The sequence below is a fragment of the Brienomyrus brachyistius genome, chromosome 9 (assembly GCF_023856365.1).
Source record: "Brienomyrus brachyistius isolate T26 chromosome 9, BBRACH_0.4, whole genome shotgun sequence".
Classification (NCBI taxonomy): domain Eukaryota; kingdom Metazoa; phylum Chordata; class Actinopteri; order Osteoglossiformes; family Mormyridae; genus Brienomyrus; species Brienomyrus brachyistius.
The window spans coordinates 14,097,783-14,123,093 of NC_064541.1; the positions used below are offsets into that span (position 1 = coordinate 14,097,783).

General features: G+C 38.7%; 1 protein-coding gene across 7 annotated transcripts in view; it reads left to right on the top strand.

Annotated features, from left to right (window-relative positions):
* Nucleotides 1-25,311, top strand: part of LOC125749501 (V-set and immunoglobulin domain-containing protein 10-like) — a 66,424-nt gene that overhangs the window by 26,304 nt on the left and 14,809 nt on the right. The window contains exons 1-2 of one of the 7 annotated variants that reach the window (XM_049026820.1): nt 15,083-15,208; nt 15,363-15,456. The exons of 3 other annotated variants lie outside the window; for them this stretch is intronic. In XM_049026820.1, coding sequence (XP_048882777.1) covers nt 15,369-15,456 — 88 coding nt within the window. In that variant the 5' untranslated portion in view covers nt 15,083-15,208; nt 15,363-15,368. 3 more of the 7 variants (XM_049026817.1, XM_049026819.1, XM_049026818.1) reach the window with 3 other exon arrangements.

The window sequence follows — 25,311 nt, forward strand, 5'->3', positions numbered from 1 at the left end:
CACATTTCACGTGTACAAGTAGCTCCATATTTTTGTGGATATGATTTTACACAATTTTTTAAGATGCATATTTCTAGATGAAGCATTTGTGGATAGTGGTACGTGTTTGTGGATTGTCGTCTGTGTGTTACGAATAATGAAGTCCAATATATACTTCAATAGCTGTCTTGCTTAAAGTCACTGACGGTGAATGGAGTTATTAATAAATACGTATAAAAACACAACACGAAAGTTACATTTGTGTACTGTCCCCTGGAGTAAAATGCTTAAAGCACACTTAACTGGACATAACATGCAAAAGTACAAAATATAGAATTAATGGACTAATAGGTATAAACCTAACACGGTACAGTTACTATTAGAAATTATTATTTTAACAATAATTAAAATTTGAAACGGTAATACAAACTATAGGGAATTTTACTGTGAACCCAGTAACCATTTTCATACATAGTACAAAGTAAAAATTGATTTGAGGGCCATATAAAATTGTAAAAATAAACAAATGTTGCTGTCCATGTGAAACTTTCACATGGCCAACAACATTTATTTGTTTATTTATTTATTTATTACAAAATAATAAATGTTTTGCCTCCAGATGTGGCACGCGGGTCCGTAGTTTGAGACCCCTGTCTTATACAGCGCTGGGCGACATGGTCAAAAATGCTATCACAATAAAAAATAGTTGCATCAGCCGATACCTATATTTATCACAATAAATACCAAATTATTTTTTTTTCTGGTTTAAAGGTTCATTTTTACTCCTGAGTTAAAACTGAAGAAACGAGATGGTTAATTGTAGTTATTGTCAGAACGTGCCAAACACTTGGTGATGGCCAACATGGAGCTTCCGGAACCCTGTGCTACATGCCACTAGGGGGAGACTTCTGTTAAAAAATGGGTTAGAATCACGCCGAAAACTAAAGCAAAAGCGCGATGTGTATCAAACTTACAACAACAACAACAACTAATTTTGTATTAAACGGAGCGAGCCATATCAATATTCATTCACCTTATTGGGAGACATCAACTCAAACTATTTCCAAACATTTGACGAATTCCTCTGGCCATTTCCAGAGCCGCGTTTCATAATGGATCAAAAGGTGTTGCACTCAATACAAACTATAAAGCAATCAGTCTCTCCACCCGCAAAAGATCCACACCATGCCGAAAGGTTTCATCTTGCTTTTATATAAGTTTTTGGACAATTTGGACGTCATTGGTCATGTGATACATAAACGAAGCAAGTTCCGACTCCCGGTTGCAGCTCCCTGGGCTTCACCTTGATGAGACGAGCTCCGAAGTCTCAGCATTATATGTCCCATTCCTACCCGGCCACACTCACTGTTTGTGCGGCCAATTCTACAGGATTTTCACGGACAAGCCATTTCAAGAGCGTGGGAAAACCTATTTGTTACATAAGGGAATAAACCAATGTCTTATCTCTGATTGGTTCAAACACTGTTTGCAATCTGTGATTCAGAATGTAACCTGCCCCGGAGCGGGTTAGGAAGGTAGTGTGAGTTACCATGGAAATGTACCCCAGTAAGAATTAAACCTCTGTCATGATATCAGGAACCCAGATTTACCTCTAACTAATCTCAAAGTTTTGCAGATTAGCAAGAAATCCTGCTTAATGATACATGCCTCTGATCTCCAGATGCAAAATGTGAGTTTTGGAACGGAACCGCTTGTCAAATAATGTGACAAGAAGTGGTGTGTGTTCACTAGCTTCTTTATATATGTAGTGATTATGTGAGTGAATGTATTTATACTGCATGTATATGTGCAGGTCAATTATTGAGAGAAATAGTGACATCATAAGAATTTTTTTATTATGATTATGAATGATTTGTTGATTTCGCTGACGGCAGTGGCAGCCCCCAAGGGCAATGCCTACATGTACTGCAGAATCTCCCCGCAGCATTATTCATCTCCAAAATGCTGAACACCTTCACCAGCGGGTAAATTTAAAGATGATGTGATCATTTGGATTTGGGATGTAGCAGCCGACTCCTGGACAAAGAGGCACAACACAATGATTAGTGATTGGATAGTTTTGCGATTCGAACTCTAGTAGTTTTTAGGTGATTATATATTTGTTTGTTACATTTTAGAATTGCAATTGACTTGTAATTTTAGAATCGATTTAAATCTGACTATCGAGTAACTTTCCACGAGTTTACCAATGACTATTCAGAGGCTGAGCGAGAGAAATCAGGCTTTGCTTTTCCACTCTGACTCACCCACATCTGGTGCACTGACATTTCCATTTCCTTCGTCAACAAGGAATTGCCAGTAGGTATGCTTTGCATCATTGCCTGATACACCATTTATGGTCGTCAGGAAAGGACCATAATCTTTATTCTCTATGACTGTGAACCTGTGGAGACACAGGGGTGAGATTCAACCCAAAATCTAAATATTTGTTTTCAGATGTTAGAGTTCTGTATCAAAGAGGCATTTTGTCCTCACTTGAAGTCCTTGTTATTCGTGCTCAGCCGTCTCATGGCACCCAGCAGTATCCCCCTGTAGGCGATGGTGGTGGTGTAAGTTTTATTTCGGGCATGCGTGATGCTGTTGTACACAGTTATGGTGATTGATGATGGATCAGTGGAACCTGTGAAAATCCAACACAAATGACACTGGTTAAGTTACATACGTGCGGTCCTAGTATACTAAACGAAAAACCTTTAAAATTTATTGTTATGTCATTCTGAACTTTTTATTGTATCTGTCCTTCCAACCAGATTGCAATATTTTTTTTTACTTCATTTTTCTTTGTTCTCTGTGTTCGTTACTGATTTCAAGCGGCATTTATATTTTGTTTGAGGCAGCCAATTTGCATAACCAATTGACAACGAAAGCGCCTGCAGCTCCCACTTCAAAGTACCAAAGAAGTACCCCAGCTGGTTTGCACTTTGAGCTTTTGGTACTGGAGCTCTTCATACTGGTACTTGACCGGAAGTCAATGGAAAAGGAGAAGTACCAAAAATTGCGGTGGAAAACCGCCTTTTGCTCAGTTACTTTTAATGAAACTGCATGTTTATTAAAATCTTATTTTCATTGAAGTATTAGTCATCTCCAGTCTCGTGAATGTATATCTTTTAGCTAAATTCTAATTAAAATGAAAAACAAATCACATTTTAAATATATACAAACAGTCGATCAGCCTCCAAAAGCCTGATAAAATCTTGAGTAAGTTTAATTGACGTGATCTTACAAAATCAACATTTGCAAAATATGACGGAGGATAGGAGAGTGGGTATAGCCGAGTTCCAAAACACTTAACCAGTGTTGTGTCTAATTTCAACGTTTATTCGCTTTTATTTTTATTAGATTTCGTTGACTTATTTAAAGTTATCTCTTTATATTTTTCATATTGTAGGTATAAATGCAAATTTAAAGGAAATAAGTAATTGTTGAAAACAACACGATAGTTCTACTTCGTAGTATGTTACTTTATGATATTGATCACATTCAGACTCTTACACAACTGTTATCAAATCGCTTGATGTAGCCAATTTTGTGATGCATCATGTTGTGTAAAAATAATTAAGCACAATTAAGAATAGGGCTGCCACTCGTCCCTTATAATGCGGTTGTCTAGACACGGTAAACACGCTCTGCACGTTTTGCCTAAACATGAAGGGTATATTGTTGCTTTTTCAGAAGCTACACTTGTATCACAAAAACATTAACTTCCAACAACATGTGAAGCAGCACCTCTAGAGTCACAGAATTTAATGGTCAAAGAATTTGGTATAAACGTTTGCATTCGAACTACACCGCGTAAAAACCAAATGCATAGCTTATGATGCATGTGCACTTACCAACTTTACATTTTATTTGTTTGTTGAAGCTATAACATGTACGTGTCATTTTCTCGTTTTTTCGCATCTAGATGTGGCGAAGTATATATTATGAATTATTTATTTTGATTTTTAATAAAGTTCGGTTTTGACTGTTGATTACTCGCACACGCAACCATATGTTTAAATCTACGTATTATATTTAGCTCTTACTTATCATGTATTTTATTCACTCTCTTCCTCTCAGTTTCACTGCACTTTTGTCTTACTCTAATTTATTTGCAATAAGCATCGACATTCTAATGTGAAAATTGATTAGCTGAATTCTGTCCGCATACGAATTTATGTACGAAAATGTGTGCACAAGTTATCGTATTATCAAGACAATAACTTGTTTCCACAATATAATAACTTGTGCTCACAAGATAATTAAGTTGTGTCCGCCTTAGCGAGGACGGAAGGCTAAATCGGAAGAAAATGTTTGCGTTTCTAAACGAAAACGTGTTAGTGTGGATTTGTCACGCACCCTCCCAAGTTGTGAAATGTAACACAATGTAAAATAATTCTCACCTGCACGCGTGTCACTTGTTAGGAGACATAGGACCAGAAATATGGAGGCTGTGGTGAGCAGACTCTTCACTGCCAAAGCCATTCTGTCTGCTGCGTTGGTCTGGAGCTTCCTGTACTCACCTGTCACCTGTCCTCAATTTATACCATCACTGTGACCAGGCCTACTGGATGAACATCTTTCAGTTGGGAGTTAACCGAGGTACAAGGTGTTATGAAATGCATTTTTCGCACGGAAGTGATGAGTCGTAATTATTGTGCGAAGTTTATTTAACGTGAGGTTTTACACAATAGTGACCTCTATGTTGTTTTCATTAAAAGGAAAACATCAACGTACCAGAACAAAGAAAAGATTACTTTCAAGGATTTTTGGCCTCGAAAGAAAAGGTATAGGAAGTAGACAATATTGCGCAAAATGCAACACACTTCCATGAGTTGGCTTTGCCTTTGAAAGCTGTCGATGGAAGGTTTGCCCATGGCAACTCTACCTTTAACTGAACCACCTATATCTATGTAATCACGAAGACTATGTAGATGTAAAGGTTAGGACTGGTGCCTATTCATGAAAATCTACAAATTACTAAAAAAGCATTTAGTTGGGTTGCATGCGCACTGGATAATTACCACCACTCAGAGTTGGGAGGCCGATATGTATGTATGAAGAAGCTTTATTCTTAGCACAAGGTATGAGGAAGCTTTATTCTTAGCACAAGGTATGAGGAAGCTTCATTCTTTATGCTGGTAAAATAACATGGGTGATTGTATCGTAAGTTTGTCTTTGAATTGCGTTCCGTACACGCACAGTGAGATAGTTGGGATTCTTTTTTAGTGAGGGAATGTTATTTCAATGAACTATCAGAAAGACTGCCATGCACACACAGACACACACATAGTCAGGTAAACAAATCTTTATGGGGACCTGTCATTCATTTCACCAGGAAACTGCTCCCCATAAGGAAAAAACAAACGGGTATTCATCACGTTGTGGGGACATTTGGTCCCCACAGAGTAAGGTATACCTGGACCACACACACACACACACACACACACACACACACACACACACACACAGATTTAAAATAATCACCAGATACTGAAACTAATTATGCTTACTTAGCCCGCTAGTTAGTTTTAGACTTTTTTATGCAGGCTAGTAGAACGTCACAGTGTGATGACAGTCGTCTTCAGAATTTTTTTAGATGGGGCGAAATTGGGCTTTATTTTTTGAAAAATAAGACATTGCTGGAGAGGTTTGCTTGATAAGCACCTACGTTACCATTGGCAATAATGACATTCTAATACTACAACAGTAAAAAATAAAAATTGTAAATGAATACATAAATAACATGTTCGAAGTACTGTAGTAGGGGAACTATTTATAAATAAAAACAGATCTGTCATGACCTCCTCGTCGGCTCCTCATGTGTGCCACGCCCCCTGATTATCCACGTGTGCTTCCCCGATTGTCTCCAGCTCTGTCTGATTACGTTGCCTAGTCCTGTGGTATTTAAGTCCCGGTCTTACCCGTTTCCCCCGTCCGTCATTGTGGTCTGGTGATGGTTAGTGTGTTTCCTGTCTCTGGTTCCCGAAGTCCCCGAATAAACCCGTTGCGTTTCCCCGATTTCCGCCTGCCTGGCTCGTTCCTGACCCACCTACCCGCACGATCGCCAGTCTGCCAACCCTGATAGTGACAAGATCATTCAAACCTATGGGTTTGAATAGGTTTGTTGGATGTCAGTTATAACTGACATCCAACAAACATCAATGACTCCAGGAAGAACAGAACAGGATCTGGAACTTAAATGCAAAAACCTAACTGGCTAACGACACAGCAGGAGTGAGACATAGACAATTAACCAATCCGGGAGGGGGCAGGGCAACGAGCAGGTAACCACAGAAGGGCAGGCACAAAAAGAGGCAACAGCTAAAACTAATAATTAAACTCGGGGAACTCAAACTAACAAAGAAACTAAGAAACAAGCAGAATCTACAAGCACGGGGCACAAAGCATGAAACCAAAACCAAGTACAAATCACAAGACACAGGAACAAGAAAACTCATACAAATGAAGCACTAGGGAACAAAATACAAAAACACAGGTGGCAGGATTCGAACACACGACAGAGGGGTTCACAGGTAACCGCATGCTCAACAAGTGCATAAATATTCATAAATAATTACACAAAAATAGAACAAAAATAATTCATAACAATTAGACCAAGACTAAAGTCATCCAGTTTTAATTGTGCAAATGTATTTAAACAGGTTAAAATGACCTAATACAATTTTGACATTTTTGTCTTTCCACCATGACAATAAAGAGCAAAAGACTAGTACGACAGCTGGTTGAGCAACACACACAAAGCTGTAGATAGCGATTACAGCATGTGGAGTCATCAATTAACTCATATGAAAATTGCATGGACAAGATCAGTTTAATCTTGGAAGAGTGCGAACATGAAGACTAGTATACTCTGGTATGTTAATAAGAACGCATCTGCTTTTGAAAACGTTCACGTTGAACAGTGTCTTATGGCAAATCTTTATTATTCCATTATAAACCTAAACTTAGCCACATCAAAGGGTAGTTTGCGAACCCTACAGACTATTTACAAGGAAATAAAACTATTACGTTCATTTACAGGGAAATACAGACTTGTCTTGAATTGATATTTATATTGGTTGTAAACTATTATGTTATGCTTGCCAAAGTGTATTAGCTTAGCCATTTCAAAACCCCTGCTAAAATCACCCCTTTATTTACAATACAGTACTCCCATGTGATTTTTGACTCGAACAATAGCAGACGTTGTATAGCTAAAAAATATCTCATTGATTGTTTTAACTAATTAAATTGATTAATTGAGCTGGTGGTAAAATTTAATAAACACATGGAATGGCTGGGATGCCCCTGAGGAGAGGTTTGGGAACTGATTGTGTTAATCTAGCTAGATGTATCTAGATCCAACTAGATACAAGTCCTACAAGTTCTGTTTTGACCAGCAGGTGGCGGGCCATCCTGGTCCCTCCTCCATCTTAAATAACCCATTATTTGCAGCAACCCTGCAATACACCCATGAATTTTGGACTTTGGAATCTCGAATATCTCATTGTCCAATTCTCATCCATCTGACATGACACTCAGGGTTTCAGAATCTCCTCTCACGTAAGAAGTCTTACAGCAAATCTGTATTATTCCATTATAAACCTAAAATTAGCCACATCAAAAGGGGTAGTTTGCGAACCCTACAGACTATTTACAAGGAAATATAACTATTACGTGCATTTACAGGTATGTACAGACTTGTCTTGAATTGAATATCTCGCTCTAGCCAGCTGACCAAAGTTGGCAACTCTGCATTGACTTTTTTTTTTAACTAATTAGGTTAATTAATTGAGCTGGTAGTGAAATTTAATAAATACATGGAATGAGTGGGGTGCCCCCAAGCAGAAGGGTGTCAGTAACGTTTTGGAGAACAGAAGATATTCTTGTGCTTTTCTTGTATTCCTCAGAATTTTCATATGTTTTAATGTTAAATTGTATATTTTGTCCAAATAATCCAGTAATTTGTAATATGAAAATACATGTGAAATAGTTACAGTACATGACGAATGCGTTTACTATTACAGCCCTAGTTATGTGTAATATTTACAAAATATGCAGCTAACCCTAACTTGAAATATAATACTAATTTTGTGATATACATGTGTTATAGTGAAATTTAAATGACTTGCAACATTATAAGTGTAATTAAGCAGCAAATAGTGACAACAAATAGTGACATCATAAGAATTCTTTTATTATAATTATGAATGATTTGTTAATTTCACTGATGGCAGTGGCAGCCCCAAGGGCAATACCTACATGTACTGCAGAATCTCCCCACAGCATTATTCATCTCCAAAGGGCTGAACACCTTCACCAGCGGGTAAATTTAAAGATGATGTGATCATTTGGATTTGGGATGTAGCAGCCGACTCCTGGACAAAGAAGCACAACACAATGATTAGTGGTTGGATAGTTTTGCGATTCGAACTCTAGTAGTTTTCAGTTGATTATATATTCATTTGCTACATTATTTACCCTCATCAACCACAATTCCATATTTTCATCGAAATGTGATTTGTCATTATATGACATGATTTTTTTTCTCAGATTCACAAATTGGTAAATTGCTTTTGACTTTTTAGAATCGGTTTAAATCAGACTATCGAGTAACTTTCCACGAATTTCCCAATGACTATTCAGAGGCTGAGCGAGAGAAATCAGGCTTTGCGTTTCCACTCTGACTCACCCACATCTGGTACAGTGACATTTCCATTTCCTTTGTCAACAAGGAATTTCCAGTAGGAACCTGTGGCATCATTGCCTGATATACCATTGATGGACGTCAGGAGAAAGCCATAATCTCTATTCTCTATGCCTGTGAACCTGTGGAGACACGGGGGTGAGATTCAACCCAAAATCTAAATATTTGTTTTCAGATGTTAGAGTTCTGTATCAAAGAGCCATTTTGTCCTCACTTGAAACCCTTCTTATTCATGCTCAGCCATCTCAAGGCACTCAGCAGTATCCCCCTGTAGGCGATGGGTGCGGTGTAAGTTTTATTGGGGACATCCATGACGCTGTTGTACACAGTTATGGTGAGTGATGATGGATCAGTGGGACCTGTAAATCCAACACAAATGACACTGGTTAAGCGGACTCAAAAACTACAGGACTTTTAAAGTCGTCAGATCACTGCACTGTTCACACTGCATGCTTTCATCCTTGCAGTTTCATCCGTGCTGTTTAAATCACTCCTAGACGGGTTTGTGAGAAATGTATGAACTCCTTTTTGCTTTATAAATGCCCCAATACTTTTACAAGAAAATCACATCGCTACTACAGCAAGGTTGGCCTATATATGTGCTGTCCTACTATACTAAACGAAAAACCTTTAAAATTTATTGTTATGTCATTCTGAACTTTTTGTTGAAAGATTGCAATTATTATTTCTTTTACTTCGTTTATCTTTGTTCTCTGAGTTCGTTTCTGATTTCAAGTGGCATTTGTAAAATGCAATAAAATGTAATAATTTGTGCACAATTAAAATGAAAAACAACCACGTTTTAAATATATACAAACAGTTGATCAGCCTCCAAAAGCCTGATAAAATATGGAGTAGGTTTAATTGACGTGATCAGCAATCAACAATTGCAAAATATGAAGGAGGATAGGAGAGTGGGCATATCTCATAAATGAGTTCCAAAACACGCACCCAGTGTTGTGTATAATTTCAACGTTTATTCGCTTTTAGTTTTATTAATTTTCGTTGACTTATTCAAAGTTATCTCTTTATATTTTATATTGTAGATAAAGGCAAATTTCAAGGAAATAGGTAATTGTTGAAAACAACACGATATTTCTGCTTCGTAGTCAGGGACAGATTATGGGTTGTGTGGGCCCCTGGGCAAAACGTTTGCGAGAGCCCCCCCCCCAGCACCACCACCACCACCACCACCACCACCACCAGCACCACCACCACCACCACCACCACCAGCACCACCACCACAGCCACCACAATTCAAGGGCCCTTGGCAGCCAAACGCCCTCCCTATAGGGTCAGGGGCCCTTGTAGGCAGAGGATCAAAGAATGTAAGCCCTCTAAAATAGACAAACGAAAATACACTGTTGATAAGCGTTGCAAATTGTTTTAGGCTAGGGGCCCCACGGACCCCCTGCACCCTAAGGGCCCCTGGGCAGCGGCCCCGCTGGCCCGGTCCGTAATCCACCCTGTTCGTAGTGTCTTACTTTCTGATACTGATCACATTCAGACTCTTACACATGCAACTGTTACCAAATCGCTTGATGCAGCCAATTTTGTGATGCATCATGTTGTGTAAGAATAATTAAGAATTAACCATTAAGAATAGGGCTACCACTCGTCCCAACGTGGTTGTCTATACACTGTAAACACGTCTGTTTAAAGACTCGCTCAGCACGTTTTGCCTAAACATGAAGGGTATATTGTTGCTTTTGCAGAAGCTATAGATACACTTGGATCACAAAAACATTAATTTCCAACAACATGTGAAGCAGCACCTCTAGAGTCACAGAATTTAATGGTCACAGAATTTGCTATAAACTTTTGCATTCAAACTAGATGCAGGTGCACTTAACAACTTTACATATTATTTGTTTGTTGAAGCTCTGACATGTACGTGTCATTTGCACATTTTTTTCTCTAACCAATTTTTTCTAAATAAATCTAGATGTGGTGAAGTATATATTTTGAATAATTTATTTTGACATTGATTTGTAATAAAGTTCGGTTTTGACTGTTGATTACTCGCACACACAACCATATGTTTAAATGCACGTATTATATTTAGCTCTTACTCAGGGACGGATTATGGGTTGTGTGGGCCCCTGGGCAAAACGTTCGCGTGTTTTATTCACTCTCTTCCCCTCAGTTTCACTGCACTCTTGTCTTACTGTAATTTATCTAAAATAAGCATCGATCGGTAAATTCGTTGAGTTTTCGTTGCTTGTAAACAGCGTACAATATACACAAACCCCATTTAGCTACATAAAATTAAGCAAAAGAACATTTCAAAGGTAGCGAAGGTACCTGAAAGCTAAGGGAAAACATTCTTAATTCTTGTGATAAATAACAACTACAAAATCAAAAGGAATGTTTCATTTTATGCACAGAACTCACAATAGCATCGTACATTTGGTGGACAGAAGAAAGTCGTTTCATTCACAAATGCATTTCATCAACTAAATAAATTAGTTTTGTGAGTGATAGTAAATCATTTTGTAGGGGGAATATATGCGACGAATGATGCGCAGTCATTTTGTGGACGAAACTGATTCTGTCGAGTCACGCAATGCTTTTGTAGAACCACGAAATTCATCTCGTCTTTTGCGGAGTCACGAAAGGCACCACGAAATTGATTTCATCCACAAAACGAAATTTCGTCATTAAATAATGCTTTTGTGGCACATAATGTATTTTGTACAGGAAAATGAGCGCTTGACACTGGCGCCCCACACAAGAGCTGCAGGAATTTCATTGTATGATATTTTAATGTGAAAATTGATTCTGTCCGCATACGAATTTATAGTACATTATCTTGTGTGCACAAGTTATTATCTTATTATCAAGATAATAACTTGTTTCCACAAGATAATAACTTGTGCTCACAAGATAATTAAGTTGTGTCCGCCTTAGCGAGGACGGAAGGCTAAATCGGAAGATATTGTGCAGATGTAGCATTTGTCACACACACGCATTGTGAAATGTAACACAATGTAAAATGATTCTCACCTGCACGCGTGTCACTTGTTAGGAGACATAGGACCAAAAACATGGAGGCTGTGGTGAGCAGACTCTTCACTGCCAAAGCCATTCTGTCTGCTGCGTTGGTCTGGAGTTTCCTGTACTCACCTGTCACCTGTCCTCAATTTATACCATCACTGTGACCAGGCCTATTGGATGAACATCTCTCAGTTGGGAGTTAACCAAGGTACAAGGTGTTATGAAATTAATTTTTCGCACAGACGTGATGAGTCTTAATTATTGTGCAAAGTTTATTTAACGTGACGTTTTACGCAATAGTGATTTCTATGTTGTTTTGAAGAAAAGATTATTTTCAAGCATTTTTGGCCTCGACAGAAAAGGTATGGGAGTGAGATAGAGGGGATTTGTTTTTAGTGAGGGAATGTTATTTCAATGAACTGTCAGAAATAATGGCACACACACACACACACACACACACACACACGCAGTCAGGTAAACAAATCTTGACCTGTCATTCATTTCTATGGGAAAAATACTAATGCTAACTATGACAACCTTAACCCCCCACCCTGCCTAACCATAACCATAAGTAACCAAGCAAAATACAATAGTTTTTGCATTTTTAGTTCTTTCATTGCAATCACAGATTTTTAAATAATAGAGTTTTCCCTAGTACATTTGCTCATTCACAAGAACTCTATTAAATATCTGAACAACTGTGTCTGGTGTAACTGATGCATGTTCTCTAACAGCAAGCTCTTCCTGCCTTGTAGATGTTCATGAATAATGCATCCCAACAGCGGCAACCTTAGCCGTTGCTTTCTTAAATCTTCTCAATTTCTTTTGAGTAGTTAATCTGTCAAACAACTCTACACTCTTTTGTTGCACCTCTCAAAGTATCTTTACTCAGAAGTGGTAATGCCTGTCTTAGACTGAATTGTTTCATTATCTGAAAAGGGACACCCTGGGTTCCATGGAACATTTTTAGTATTTCACCATTAAATGACTCAAATATGTATCCTGAATGAGCCCAAAGAGGTCCCCAGTTGTACACTGAGTAAGGTAAGTGAAGACATAAAGGGACATTAAATGTAACATTTTCGTTGGCATATAAAGTCCACCATAAGGTTTTACACATCTTTTAACCTCGTCTTCAATGATAATGTCTTTGTATAACAAAAACATGAATGTGACCAAGATTAACTAATGCCTATCACATGTTTGTGGTAAAACACCTTTCAGCATAAAAAATACTGTAAAACTAAAGCCAGTTTTGCCATTCACTGGCCTTCCAAACCCGTCTGTACTGTAGGGACCCTAATTATATTACATGGAGGCTTGATTGTCAGAAACTGCTGCTAAATTTCAGCTATTCTTTTTCCAATATAGAATAGTTTCTCGTGGTTTTGGCTATCAAACCACAGACCTGCCATCTGTTTCGCAACACCAAGATACACGCAATGCATGTGGTCAGGAGGCATACCGGATATCACATCAAAATGTGGAATATTAACCAGACATGTAAATACCAAAAGTTGGTATTAATACCTGCCTAATACCTGTCTACACCAAAAAACAGGACAGGCTTTGTAGTATTTAGAGCTTCTCTTGCATTAGTGACAGTTGAATCATAGTCTCCCTTTGTAACAACTTCGTAAGGATAAGACCTCATTGTTCCATTGTCCTTTACAACTTGTTCACGAGGATATAGACAGAAGCTACACCCATATTGACCATTAAATTGGGTCATCTTTTGCAATATGGGCCTTGCCACTGAGTCACACATTATCGCAGCTGCAGTTACCCTGCAGTGTTTAGGACAGCCCATATTGCTGATTGTAAATCCATGTCTTGACATCCTCTGACACTCCAAAGGAAATGTCCTCAAATATGCATGTATTCACATTTGGTTTTCCGTTTCCGGACCACAAAGAATTATCGTTTGGGGCAGCACTAAATATCATATAATACAATGTTTGGATTACAAAAAAAGAATAAATCTATCTCATCATGTAATTTAAAGTTTTTTCTGTCACTTTTCACCTAGGGAACCCCTATCCTCTATTAAAATGGCTTAGTCTAAACTCCTGCTCCGGGGTACGTTTCCCAGAAGCACAGGTGGGAAACGTGCCCCTGGGTGACGGATATGCAATTACAGACCTGCAAGCAGAGAGATATGACGAGAGCGGCAAAGAGAAAAAGTAAGGTGTGGCTTTGTATGAAAGCTTAACTCATTGAAGACTTACGCCTTGTCCACATGTAAACGGGTATTTTTAAAATCGGTGTTTTTTCTTCTCCATTATTAAAAATCATAACGTTAAAACGCACTGTGAAGAGCCTGCCAGACCAACAGGCGGCAGTATAACTCGAATTGTAAAGCCATGTTGCCAAGTCAGAAGCCTCATTTCATCCAAGTTCGGACTCGGAGAGAAATCCTGCGTTCGATTGTTTCCGTCATGAAAAACATCACTCCCCGTCGGAAACATACCTCTTTTATAACGTTGATGTCGGACAGGGAGAATAAGGAAAGATCTGAACAATTAAGAATGGATTTTTTGGTTGATTTCCAGTTTATTAGAAGAACAGATTAGTAAGGTCTCTATTGATCCATCATTATTAAGTGATCATAAAGCAATTTATCTTTCGGTTAATGTGAATAAAATAGTGATCGCAAGAGTTCTAAACCTTATTAGAAAATTAATAGGATTTTGGAAAATGACGGTTTTAAACTATAAATTGGACAAATTATATAAACACTACAAAAGAGCTCAATTAACACATTCAAAATTGAGAATTTATGAAATATAAGACAAGAACAAGTGCCATTAAAAGAAGCAAAGGCTTTGCAAGATCTAGTAGATTAAAGAAATTTGTGATATTTGTGATGGCTATATTGATGTAAGAACTGTATGCATATTAGCTATTCTGTAAGCCGAATTGGACAAACTATATGTAGGAGGGAAAAAGGGGGGCATTTGTTAGGTCCAGAAGACGATGGCTAGAGGAAGTCAAAAAATGTGAAATATTTTTATAGCTTGGGAAAAAATGGGAAAAATTGGAAAAAAGAACAGCTGGTAAACGTAGGGATTCCACACAAGGTTAACGAGGGAGCATGGCACATAGGAGGATTGGACGAGCCGAGCGTGACACTGGATGCCTCAGGGATTAATTACCATAATTCTAAAACCAAAAAAAGATCCTTTATTAATAGATTGGCGTCCTATTTCTTTAAATGATAATGATGGAAATATTCTTGCATCCACTTTTGCAGAGAGGTTGAAAACAACCAAACCTTTACTCAGCTATCGATAAACCACAATCAGGTCTGCGATTCAGGCCACACTCTGACGTCAAAGTCCTACAGAAGTACCATATAATGCGTCATGACATCATACCTCTAACCCCGATATACTCTTTTCCCCATGTTAATATGAAATCTAGGTCTATGAAATCTCCCCCTGGTTCCGCGATCCTTATAGCACTGGGCAGATCCCATGCACGCCTTTATTAGTATGGTATGTAGATCATGTGCCCAAGCAGGTGAGTGCCGCATTGCCAGGTGAAACGAGGCGACGCGGTATTTTAACAACCGTCTGAAGTGAACTTGGTAGGCGATTGCACATACGTAACGAATGCATGCGTGAAGATGGTGGTAACTGAGCTACAGATATACTGACGATATTTCAATGATTAGAGAGACATGACATTTAAAACCGCGATGCCGGTGGACCGAGGACGAAGCCTTCGGCGCGTTTTCTGGGCATCCTTTATCGCTTTCCTGGTGGCAGGTAAGAAAAATCTGTTAGTGAATCTTAGAAGTCTGGCTTACATTCAGGATATTTAATGGGGGGTGTATTGGATGGTAAAAAACCATCTGGCAGTCTTTTAGTATCCCTTGGGGATGATTAATATATTGCGAACATGAAAAATCTACACATGACTAATCCCAATGACTAATTTGCGTATGTATGGGTGTAAGTCTGTGTGTGAAAGATGAGTTTTTACATTTCATTACATTATTGCTAGTAATATTAATTTTAATGAATGGTTATTAATGCCCCACAGATTCTGCAGATTGCGCCCTCAGTCTCACAGTCCCGACCACTAACACACTTTGTGTAGCTAATCAATATCTCATATATTTTTTAACTAATTAAATTAATTAATTTAGCTGGTGGTGAAATTTAATAAACACATGGAATGGCTGGGGTGCCCCCAAGCAGAAGGGTGTCAGTAACGTTTTGGAGAACAGAAGATATTCTTGTGCTTTTCTTGTATTCCTCAGAATTTTCATGTTTTAATGTTAAATTGTATATTTTGTCTAAATAATCCAGTAACTTGTAATATGAAAATACATGTGAAATAGTTACAGTACATGATGAATGTGTGTACCATTATAGCCCTAGTTATGTGTAATATTTACAAAATATACAGCTAACCCTAACTTGAAATAAAATACTAATTTTGTGATATACATGTGTTATAGTGAAATTTAGATGACTTGTAAGATTATAAGTGTAATTAATCAGCAAATAGTGACAACCAATAGTGACATCATAAGAATTTTTTTATTATGATTATGAATGATTTGTTGATTTCACTGACGACCGTGGCAGCCCCAAGGGCAATGCCTACATGTACTGCAGAATCTCCCCGCAGCATTATTCATCTCCAAAGTGCCGAACACCGTCACAAGCGGGTAAATTTAAAGATGATGTGATCATTTGGATTTGGGATGTAGCAGCCGACTCCTGGACAAAGAAGCACAACACAATGATTAGTGATTGGATAGTTTTGCGATTCGAACTCTAGTAGTTTTCAGTTGATTATATATTCGTTTGTTACATTATTTACCCTCATCAACCACACCTGTAATTCCATATTTTCATGGAAATGTGATTTGTCATTATATGACATGATTTTTATTTTCTCAGATTCACAAATTGGGAAATTGCTTTTGACTTGTAATTTTAGAATCGATTTAAATCAGACTATCGGGTAACTTTCCACGAATTTCCCAATGACTATTCAGATGCTGAGCGAGAGAAATCGGGCTTTGCTTTTCCACTCTGACTCACCCACATCTGGTACAGTGACATTTCCATTTCCTTTGTCAACAAGGAATTTCCAATAGGAACCTGTGGCGTCATTGCCTGATACACCATTGATGGACGTCAGGAGAAAGCCGTAATCTCTATTCTCTATGCCTGTGAACCTGTGGAGACACAGGGGTGAGATTCAACCCAAAATCTAAATATTTGTTTTCAGATGTTAGAGTTCTGTATCAAGGAGTCAGTTTGTCCTCACTTGAAACCCTTGTTATTCATGCTCAGCCATCTCAAGGCACTCAGCAGTATCCCCCTGTAGGCGATGGGTGCGGTGTAAGTTTTATTGGGGACATCGATGACGCTGTTGTACACAGTTATGGTGATTGATGATGGATCAGTGGGACCTGTGAAAATCCAACACAAATGACACTGGTTAAGCGGACTCAAAAACTACAGGACTTTTAAAGTCGTCAGATCACTGCACTGTTCACACTGCATGTTTTCATCCTTGCAGTATCATCCGTGCTGTTTAAATCACTCCTAGACGGGTTTGTGTGAAATGTATGAACTCCTTCTTGCTTTATAAATGCCCCAATACTTTTACAAGAAAATCACATCGCTACGACAGCAAAGTTGGCCTATATACGTGCTGTCCTACTATACTAAACGAAAAACCTTTAAAATTTATTGTTATGTCATTCTGAACTTTTTGTTGAAAGATTGCATTTTTTTTGTTGAAAGATTGCAATTATTATTTTTTTTTACTTCGTTTGTCTTTGTTCTCTGAGTTCGTTTCTGATTTCAAGTGGCATTTGTAAAATGCAATAAAATGTAATAATTTGTGCACAATTAAAATGAAAAACAACCACGTTTTAAATATATACAAACAGTTGATCAGCCTCCAAAAACCTGATACAATCTGGAGTAGGTTTAATTGACGTGATCAGCAATCAACGTTTGCAAAATATGAAGGAGGATAGGTGTCATGCCCGGCTCGTCCGCTCCTCGTGTGTGCCACGCCCCCTGATTACCCACGTGTACTACCCTGATCGTTTCCTGCTGTGTCCGCTTCCTTTGATTAGTCTTTGTGTATTTAAGTCCTGGTCTGACCTGTTCCCCTTGTCCGTCATTGTAGCTTATTGTGGTTTGGTGATGGTCAGTGTGGTAGTCTTGTTTCCTGTTCCAAGTCCCCGTTCCGCAATAAACCCCAATTTCGCCCCGATACCTGCCTGTTTGCCAACCCGCACGATCGCCGCTCAGCACGCCCGCGATCGTGACAATAGGAGAATAGGCATATCTCATAAATGAATTCCAAAACACATAACCAGTGTTGTGTATAATTTCAACGTTTATTCGCTTTTAGTTTTATTAATTTTCGTTGACTTATTCAAAGTTATCTCTTTATATTTTTATATTGTAGATAATGGCAAATTTCATGGAAATAGGTAATTTTTGAAAACAACACGATATTTCTGATTCGTAGTGTCTTACTTTCTGAAACTGATCACATTCAGACTCTTGCACAACTGTTACCAAATCGCTTGATGCAGCCAATTTTGTGATGCATCATGTTGTGTAAGAATAATTCAGAATTAACCATTAAGAATAGGGCTACCACTCGTCCCAACGAGGTTGTCTATACACTGTAAACACGTCTGTTTAAAGAATCGCTCAGCACGTTTGTTGCTTTTTCAGAAGCTATAGATACACTTGGATCACTAAAACATTAATTTCCAACAACATGTGTAGCAGCACCTCTAGAGTCACAGAATTTGCTATAAACTTTTGCATTCAAACTAGATGCAGGTGCACTTGTCACGCCCACACAGGCGGGCACCACAAGCTGTAGAGTATTATGCTTAACGAGAGGGTGGATAAAAAGAGCCAAGTCGCAGCAGCCAAACGCGAAGCACTGCGCTAAAGATTTCTAGCCTTGCCGAGCACTGGCTTGTCTCTCGTCTTGCCCGAATTCCTAACCTGATCTGTTTGCCCCGTGTTTTCACCTTATCTGTTTTTCCTTCCCGTTCCAGACCCGCTCCCGTACCTGACCCGATTTCCCCGCTGAGCCCGGCACGTCTCGTCCCCGTGCCCCTGTGTGGTCCCGTGCCCCTGTGTGGTCCCGTCCCCGTGCCCCTGTGTGGTCCTGTCCCGTGCCTCTGTGTCGGATTGCTTCCCCGGTTTACGACTTGCCTGCCTGTCCCTCGACCTTGCCTTTCGCCTTTTCCTTCTGGTGCCTTAGCTTGGCTGATAGCGCAAATAAAGCGTGTTTTGGCTTGCATCTCTAGATCCGTGCCTTTCTGTTCTGGTTTCCCTGACACACTTACCAACTTTACATTTTATTTGTTTCTAGAAGCTCTAACATGTACGTGTCATTTGCACATTTTTTCTCTAACCAATTTCTTTCTAAATAAATCTAGATGTGGTGAAGTATATATTTTGAATAATTTATTTTGACATTGATTTGTAATAAAGTTCGATTTTGACTGTTGATTACTCGCACACACAACCATATGTTTAAATGCACGTATTATATTTAGCTCTTACTCGGGGACGGATTTTGGGTTGTGTGGGCCCCTGGGCAAAACGTTCGCGTGTTTTATTCACTCTCTTCCCCTCAGTTTCACTGCACTCTTGTCTTACTGTAATTTATCTAAAGTAAGCATCGATCGGTAAATTCGTTGAGTTTTCGTTGCTTGCAAACAGCGTACAATATACACAAACCCCATTTAGCTGCATAAAATTAAGCAAAAGAACATTTCAAAGGTAGCGAAGGTCATGTACGTCCCGTCCTCCATCTGAAAACATTCTTAATTCTTGTGATAAATAACTTGCTGTGTTTCGTCCACAGAGAGAGACTCTTAATCATATAACTTATTGTCCACGAAAGCATAAAAGCCTCACTTTCTTTCGTGCACAAAATCAAAAGGAATGTTTCATTTTGTGCACAGAACTCACAATAGCATCGTACATTTGATGGACAGAAGAAAGTCGTTTCATTCACAAATGCATTTCATCAACTAAATAAATTAGTTTTGTGAGTGATAGTAAATCATTTTGTAGGGGGAATATATGCCACGAATGATGCGCAGTCATTTTGTGGACGAAACTGATTCTGTCGAGTCACGCAATGCTTTTGTAGAACCACAAAATTCATCTCGTCTTTTGCGGAGTCACGAAAGGCACCACGAAATTGATTTCATCCACAAAACGAAATTTCGTCATTAAATAATGCTTTTGTGGCACATAATGTATTTTGTACAGGAAAATGAGCGCGCACTGGCGCCCCACACAAGAGCTGCAGGAATGTCATTGTATGATATTCTAATGTGAAAATTGATTAGCTGAATTCTGTCCGCATGAGAATGTATAGTACATTATCTTGTGTGCACAAGTTATTATCTTATTATCAAGATAACTTGTTTCCACAAGATAATAACTTGTACTCACAAGATAATTAAGTTGTGTCCGCCTTAGCGAGGACGGAAGGCTAAATCGGAAGAAAATGTTTGCGTTTCTAAACGAAAACGTATTAGTGCAGATGTAGCATTTGTCACACACACGCATTCTGAAATGTAACACAATGTAAAATAATTCTCACCTGCACGCGTGTCACTTGTTAGGAGACATAGGACCAGAAATATGGAGGCTGTGGTGAGCAGACTCTTCACTGCCAAAGCCATTCTGTCTGCTGCGTTGGTCTGGAGTTTCCTGTACTCACCTGTCACCTGTCCTCAATTTATACCACCACTGTGACCAGGCCTACTGGATGAACATCTCTCAGTTGGGAGTTAACCAAGGTACAAGGTGTTATGAAATTAATTTTTCGCACAGACGTGATGAGTCTTAATTATTGTGCAAAGTTTATTTAACGTGACGTTTTACGCAATAGTGATTTCTATGTTGTTTTCATTAAAAGGAAAACATCAATGTACCAGAGCAAAGAAAAGATTATTTTCAAGCATTTTTGGCCTCGACAGAAAAGGTATGGGAGTGAGATAGAGGGGATTTTTTTTAGTGAGGGAATGTTATTTCAATGAACTGTCAGAAATAATGGCACACACACACACACACACACACACACACACACACACACACACACACACACACACACACACACAGTCAGGTAAACAAATCTTTATGGAGACCTGTCATTCATTTCTATGGGAAAAATACTAATGCTAAATATGACAACCTTAACCCCCCACCCTGCCCTAACCATAAACCATAAGTAACCAAGCAAAATACAAGAGTTTTTGCATCTCTAGTTCTTTCATTGCAATCACAGATTTTTAAATAATACAGTTTTCCCTATGACATTTGCCCATTCACAAGAACTATTAAATATCTGAACATCTGTGTCTGGTGTAACTGATGCATGTTCTCTAAGAGCAAGCTCTTCCTGCCTTGTAGATGTTCATAAATAATGCATCCCAACAGCGGCAACCATAGCTGTTGCTTTCTTAAATCTTCTCAATTTCTTTTGAGTAGTTAATCTGTCAAACAACTCTGCACTCTTTTGTTGCACTTCTCAGAGTATCTTTACTCAGAAGTGGTAATGCCTGTCTCAGACTGAATTGTTTCATTATCTGAAAAGGGACACCCTGGGTTCTGTGGAACATTTTTAGTATCTCACCATTAAATGACTCAAATATGTATCCTGAATGAGCCCAAAGAGGTCGTCAGTTGTACACTGAGTAAGGTAAGTGAAGACATAAAGGGACATTAAATGTAACATTTTCGTTGGCATATAAAGTCCACCATAAGGTTTTACACATCTTTTAACCTCGTCTTCAGTGATAATGTCTTTGCATAACAAAAACATGAATGTGACCAAGATTAACTAATGCCTATCACATGTTTGTGGTAAAACACCTTTCAGCATAAAAAATACTGTAAAACTAAAGCCAGTTTTGCCATTCACTGGCCTTCCAAACCCGTCTGTACTGTAGGGACCCTAGTTACATTACATGGAGGCTTGATTGTCAGAAACTGCTGCCCAATTTCAGCCATTCTCTTTCCAATATAGAATAGTTTCTCGTGGTTTTGGATATCAAACCACAGACCTGCCATCTGTTTCGCAACACCAAGATACACGCAATGCATGTGGTCAGGAGGCATACCGGATATCACATCAAAATGTGGAATATTAACCAGACATGTAAATACCAAAAGTTGGTATTAATACCTGTCTAATACCTGTCTACACCAAAAAACAGAACAGGCTTTGTAGTATTTAGAGCTTCTCTTGCATTAGTGACAATTGAATCATAGTCTCCCTTTGTAACAACTTCGTAAGGATAAGACCTCATTGTTCCATTGTCCTTTACAACTTGTTCACGAGGATATAGACAGAAGCTACACCCATATTGACCGTTAAATTGGGTCATCTTTTGCAATATGGGCCTTGCATATTATCACAGCTGCAGTTACCCTGCAGTGTTTAGGACAGCCATAGAGTCGGAGACTCTAACCCGGGTCCCAGAGGTGTGAGGCAACAGTGCTAACCACTGCACCACCATGCCGCCCTAAATGAGGCAATACTTCACTTCTTATTATTCACTGGTTTTATTTGCATTTTTCAAATATGAACGAAACACAGGTGGTTCTTCACATGTGAGGCATGTTGCACTACTATACAAATTTTTACCTATACATGGTTTAAACAACAATAACCTAATATCTGTAACAGTAGTCATCTATAACGGTAACAGCCAGCTGAGTAGCGTACTGGTCTCTGCAACTTTGTTTATTACGTCTCATTTTCTATCAGCATAAGGATTTCCTTCGCTGTGCACATTAGCACGAAGGCCTCCAAGTGCTCCCGAGGAGGTCAGGGAGCTTCGTAGCTCGTTCTTAACAAATTTAAGGCTAGAGAAGCTTTTCTCACAGGCAATCAGAGTGATTGAAAGTGTCAAAATATCTTTTCATATACAACACAATACGTTTGTGCCTGAAATATGCTGTACAAAAACATATGACTTATTAGTTTTTTAATTTCACTAATACACATCTGTGTACTTCACCTCTGAATCTAAAATGTAAATCTCAGCTTCTGAAAATGCAGTGATCCCCCGCTATATCGCGGAAGTTACATCCCAGATTCGCTACATAGAATAGTCGAAGCCTTAAAATACCCCTCCCACACGCTTGAAAGGCGATAGGTAAAAATCTGCGATATAGAAATATCGTATTAATAAACATTTTTTTATAGTTCAAGCCTTAAATTGTAGGGCTTATAACAAACCAAAAAGTTCACAAAAAGTTTGCTCACAACAATCGGAGCACAAACAAGGTGCGCGATAGGCAGAGAACTGCGATGCATCGTGGATCGCGATATAGCGTGGGATCGCATACATGTTAGCGTGTGTGTGTCACCCCTCTGTTGTGTTCTGTCCCACTCATGTCATGGATACATGCGAGCTAATGGTATTTATATGCACATTAACGTTACTGCTTAAATTAACCCTAATCGTAATCCTAACTCTAACCCCCTGATCAGGGACGGATTACTGCAACCCTGTAGCCTATTGTACACTACTATAGAATCACAGTCAGATTACTTTTAAAATCAAAAACTATGAGAAACCTATATATTTTACCACTTAACGACCATGGATGGATGGATCGGTTTACAATTTAATTCAGCTCTATATATTTTATATTATTCAGAAATTAAAACGAGGCGGAAAAAGGTATATTGATCAGGGGAGTTTCTAACTAAATTATTTATACTCTAATTGGATGAAGAAATGAGAATGTGAGAACCAAATGGGACTGATGAAATGGAGGTCGCATGATAATATATGTACAAAGGAGAGAATTCTTTCATTATTAATAATCCAGTTAGGTGTGAAATGGGTTCTTTAGTACCAAAATCATAAATGCACAGGGGATGAGTTCTATTGATCAGCCACTATTTCCACCCCGCTGTGAAAAGGCTTTAATATCCAGATCTCCAGCCCAACAATGGAACGAACCGGCGTAGAAAACGGGACACGGGAGGTTTCCGAGCCATACCGGGGTCTGACTTTTTATTCCCTTATGATTCCCTTTATGACTTATGATTCAGATTAATCGAAAAATTAGTTGTTAGATTAGTCGAATAATCGAAAAAAATTATCGCTAGATTAATCATTTAAAGAATAATCGTTTGGGACAGCACTAAATATCATATAATACAATGTTGGGATTACAAAAAAAGAATAAATCTATCTCATCGTGTAATTTAAAGTTTTTTTCTGTCAGTTTTCACCTAGGGAACCCCTATCCTCTATTAAAATGGCTTAGTCTAAACTCCTGCTCCGGGGTACGTTTCCCAGAAGCACAAGTGGGAAACGTGCCCCTGGGTGGCAGATATGCAATTACAGACCTGCAAGCAGAGAGATATGACGAGAGCGGCAAAGAGAAAAAGTAAGGTGTGGCTTTGTATGAAAGCTTAACTCATTGAAGACTTACGCCTTGTCCACATGTAAACGGGTATTTTAAAAATCGGTGTTTTTTCTTCTCCATTATTAAAAATCATAACGTTAAAACGCACTGTGAAGAGCCTGCCAGACCAACAGGCGGCAGTATAACTCGAATTGTAAAGCCATGTTGCCAAGTCAGAAGCCTTATTTCATCCAAGTTCTGACTCGGAGAGAAATCCTGCGTTCGATTGTTTCCGTCATGAAAAACATCACTCCCCGTCGGAAACACGCCTCTTTTATAACGTTGATGTCGGACAGGGAGAATAAGGAAAGATCTGAATAATTAAGAATTGATTTTTTGGTTGATTTCCAGTTTATTAGACGGACAGATTAATAAGGTCTCTATTGATCCATCATTATTAAGTGATCATAAAGCAATTTATCTTTCGGTTAATGTGAATAAAATAGTGATCGCAAAAGTTCTAAACATTATTAGAAAATTAAAATTTTTAATTCATTTTATTTCTTAAAATGATAATGATGGGAATATTCTTGCATCCACTTTTGCAGAGAGGTTGAAAACAACCAAACCTTTACTCAGCTATCGATAAATCACAATCAGGTCTGCGATTAAGGCCCCACTCTGACGTCAAAGTCCTACAGAAGTACCATATAATGCGTCATGACATCATACCTCTAACCCCGATATACTCTCTTCCCCCATGTTAACATGAAATCTAGGTCTATGAAATCTCCCCCTGGTTCCGCGATCCTTATAGCACTGGGCAGATCCCATGCACGCCTTTATTAGTATGGTATGTAGATCATGTGCCCAAGCAGGTGAGTGCCGCATTGCCAGGTGGAACGAGGCGACGCGGCATTTTAACAACCGTCTGAAGTGAACTCGGTAGGCGATTGCACATACGTAACGAATGTATGCGTAAAGATGGTGGTAGCTGAGCTACAGATACACAGACGATATTTCAATGATTAGAGAAACATGACATTTAAAACCGCGATGCCGGTGGACCGAGGACGAAGCCTTCGGCGCGTTTTCTGGGCATCCTTTATCGCTTTCCTGGTGGCAGGTAAGAAAAATCTGTTAGTGAATCTTAGAAGTCTGGCTTACATTCAGGATATTTAATGGGGGGTGTATTGGATGGTAAAAAACCATCTGGCAGTCTTTTAG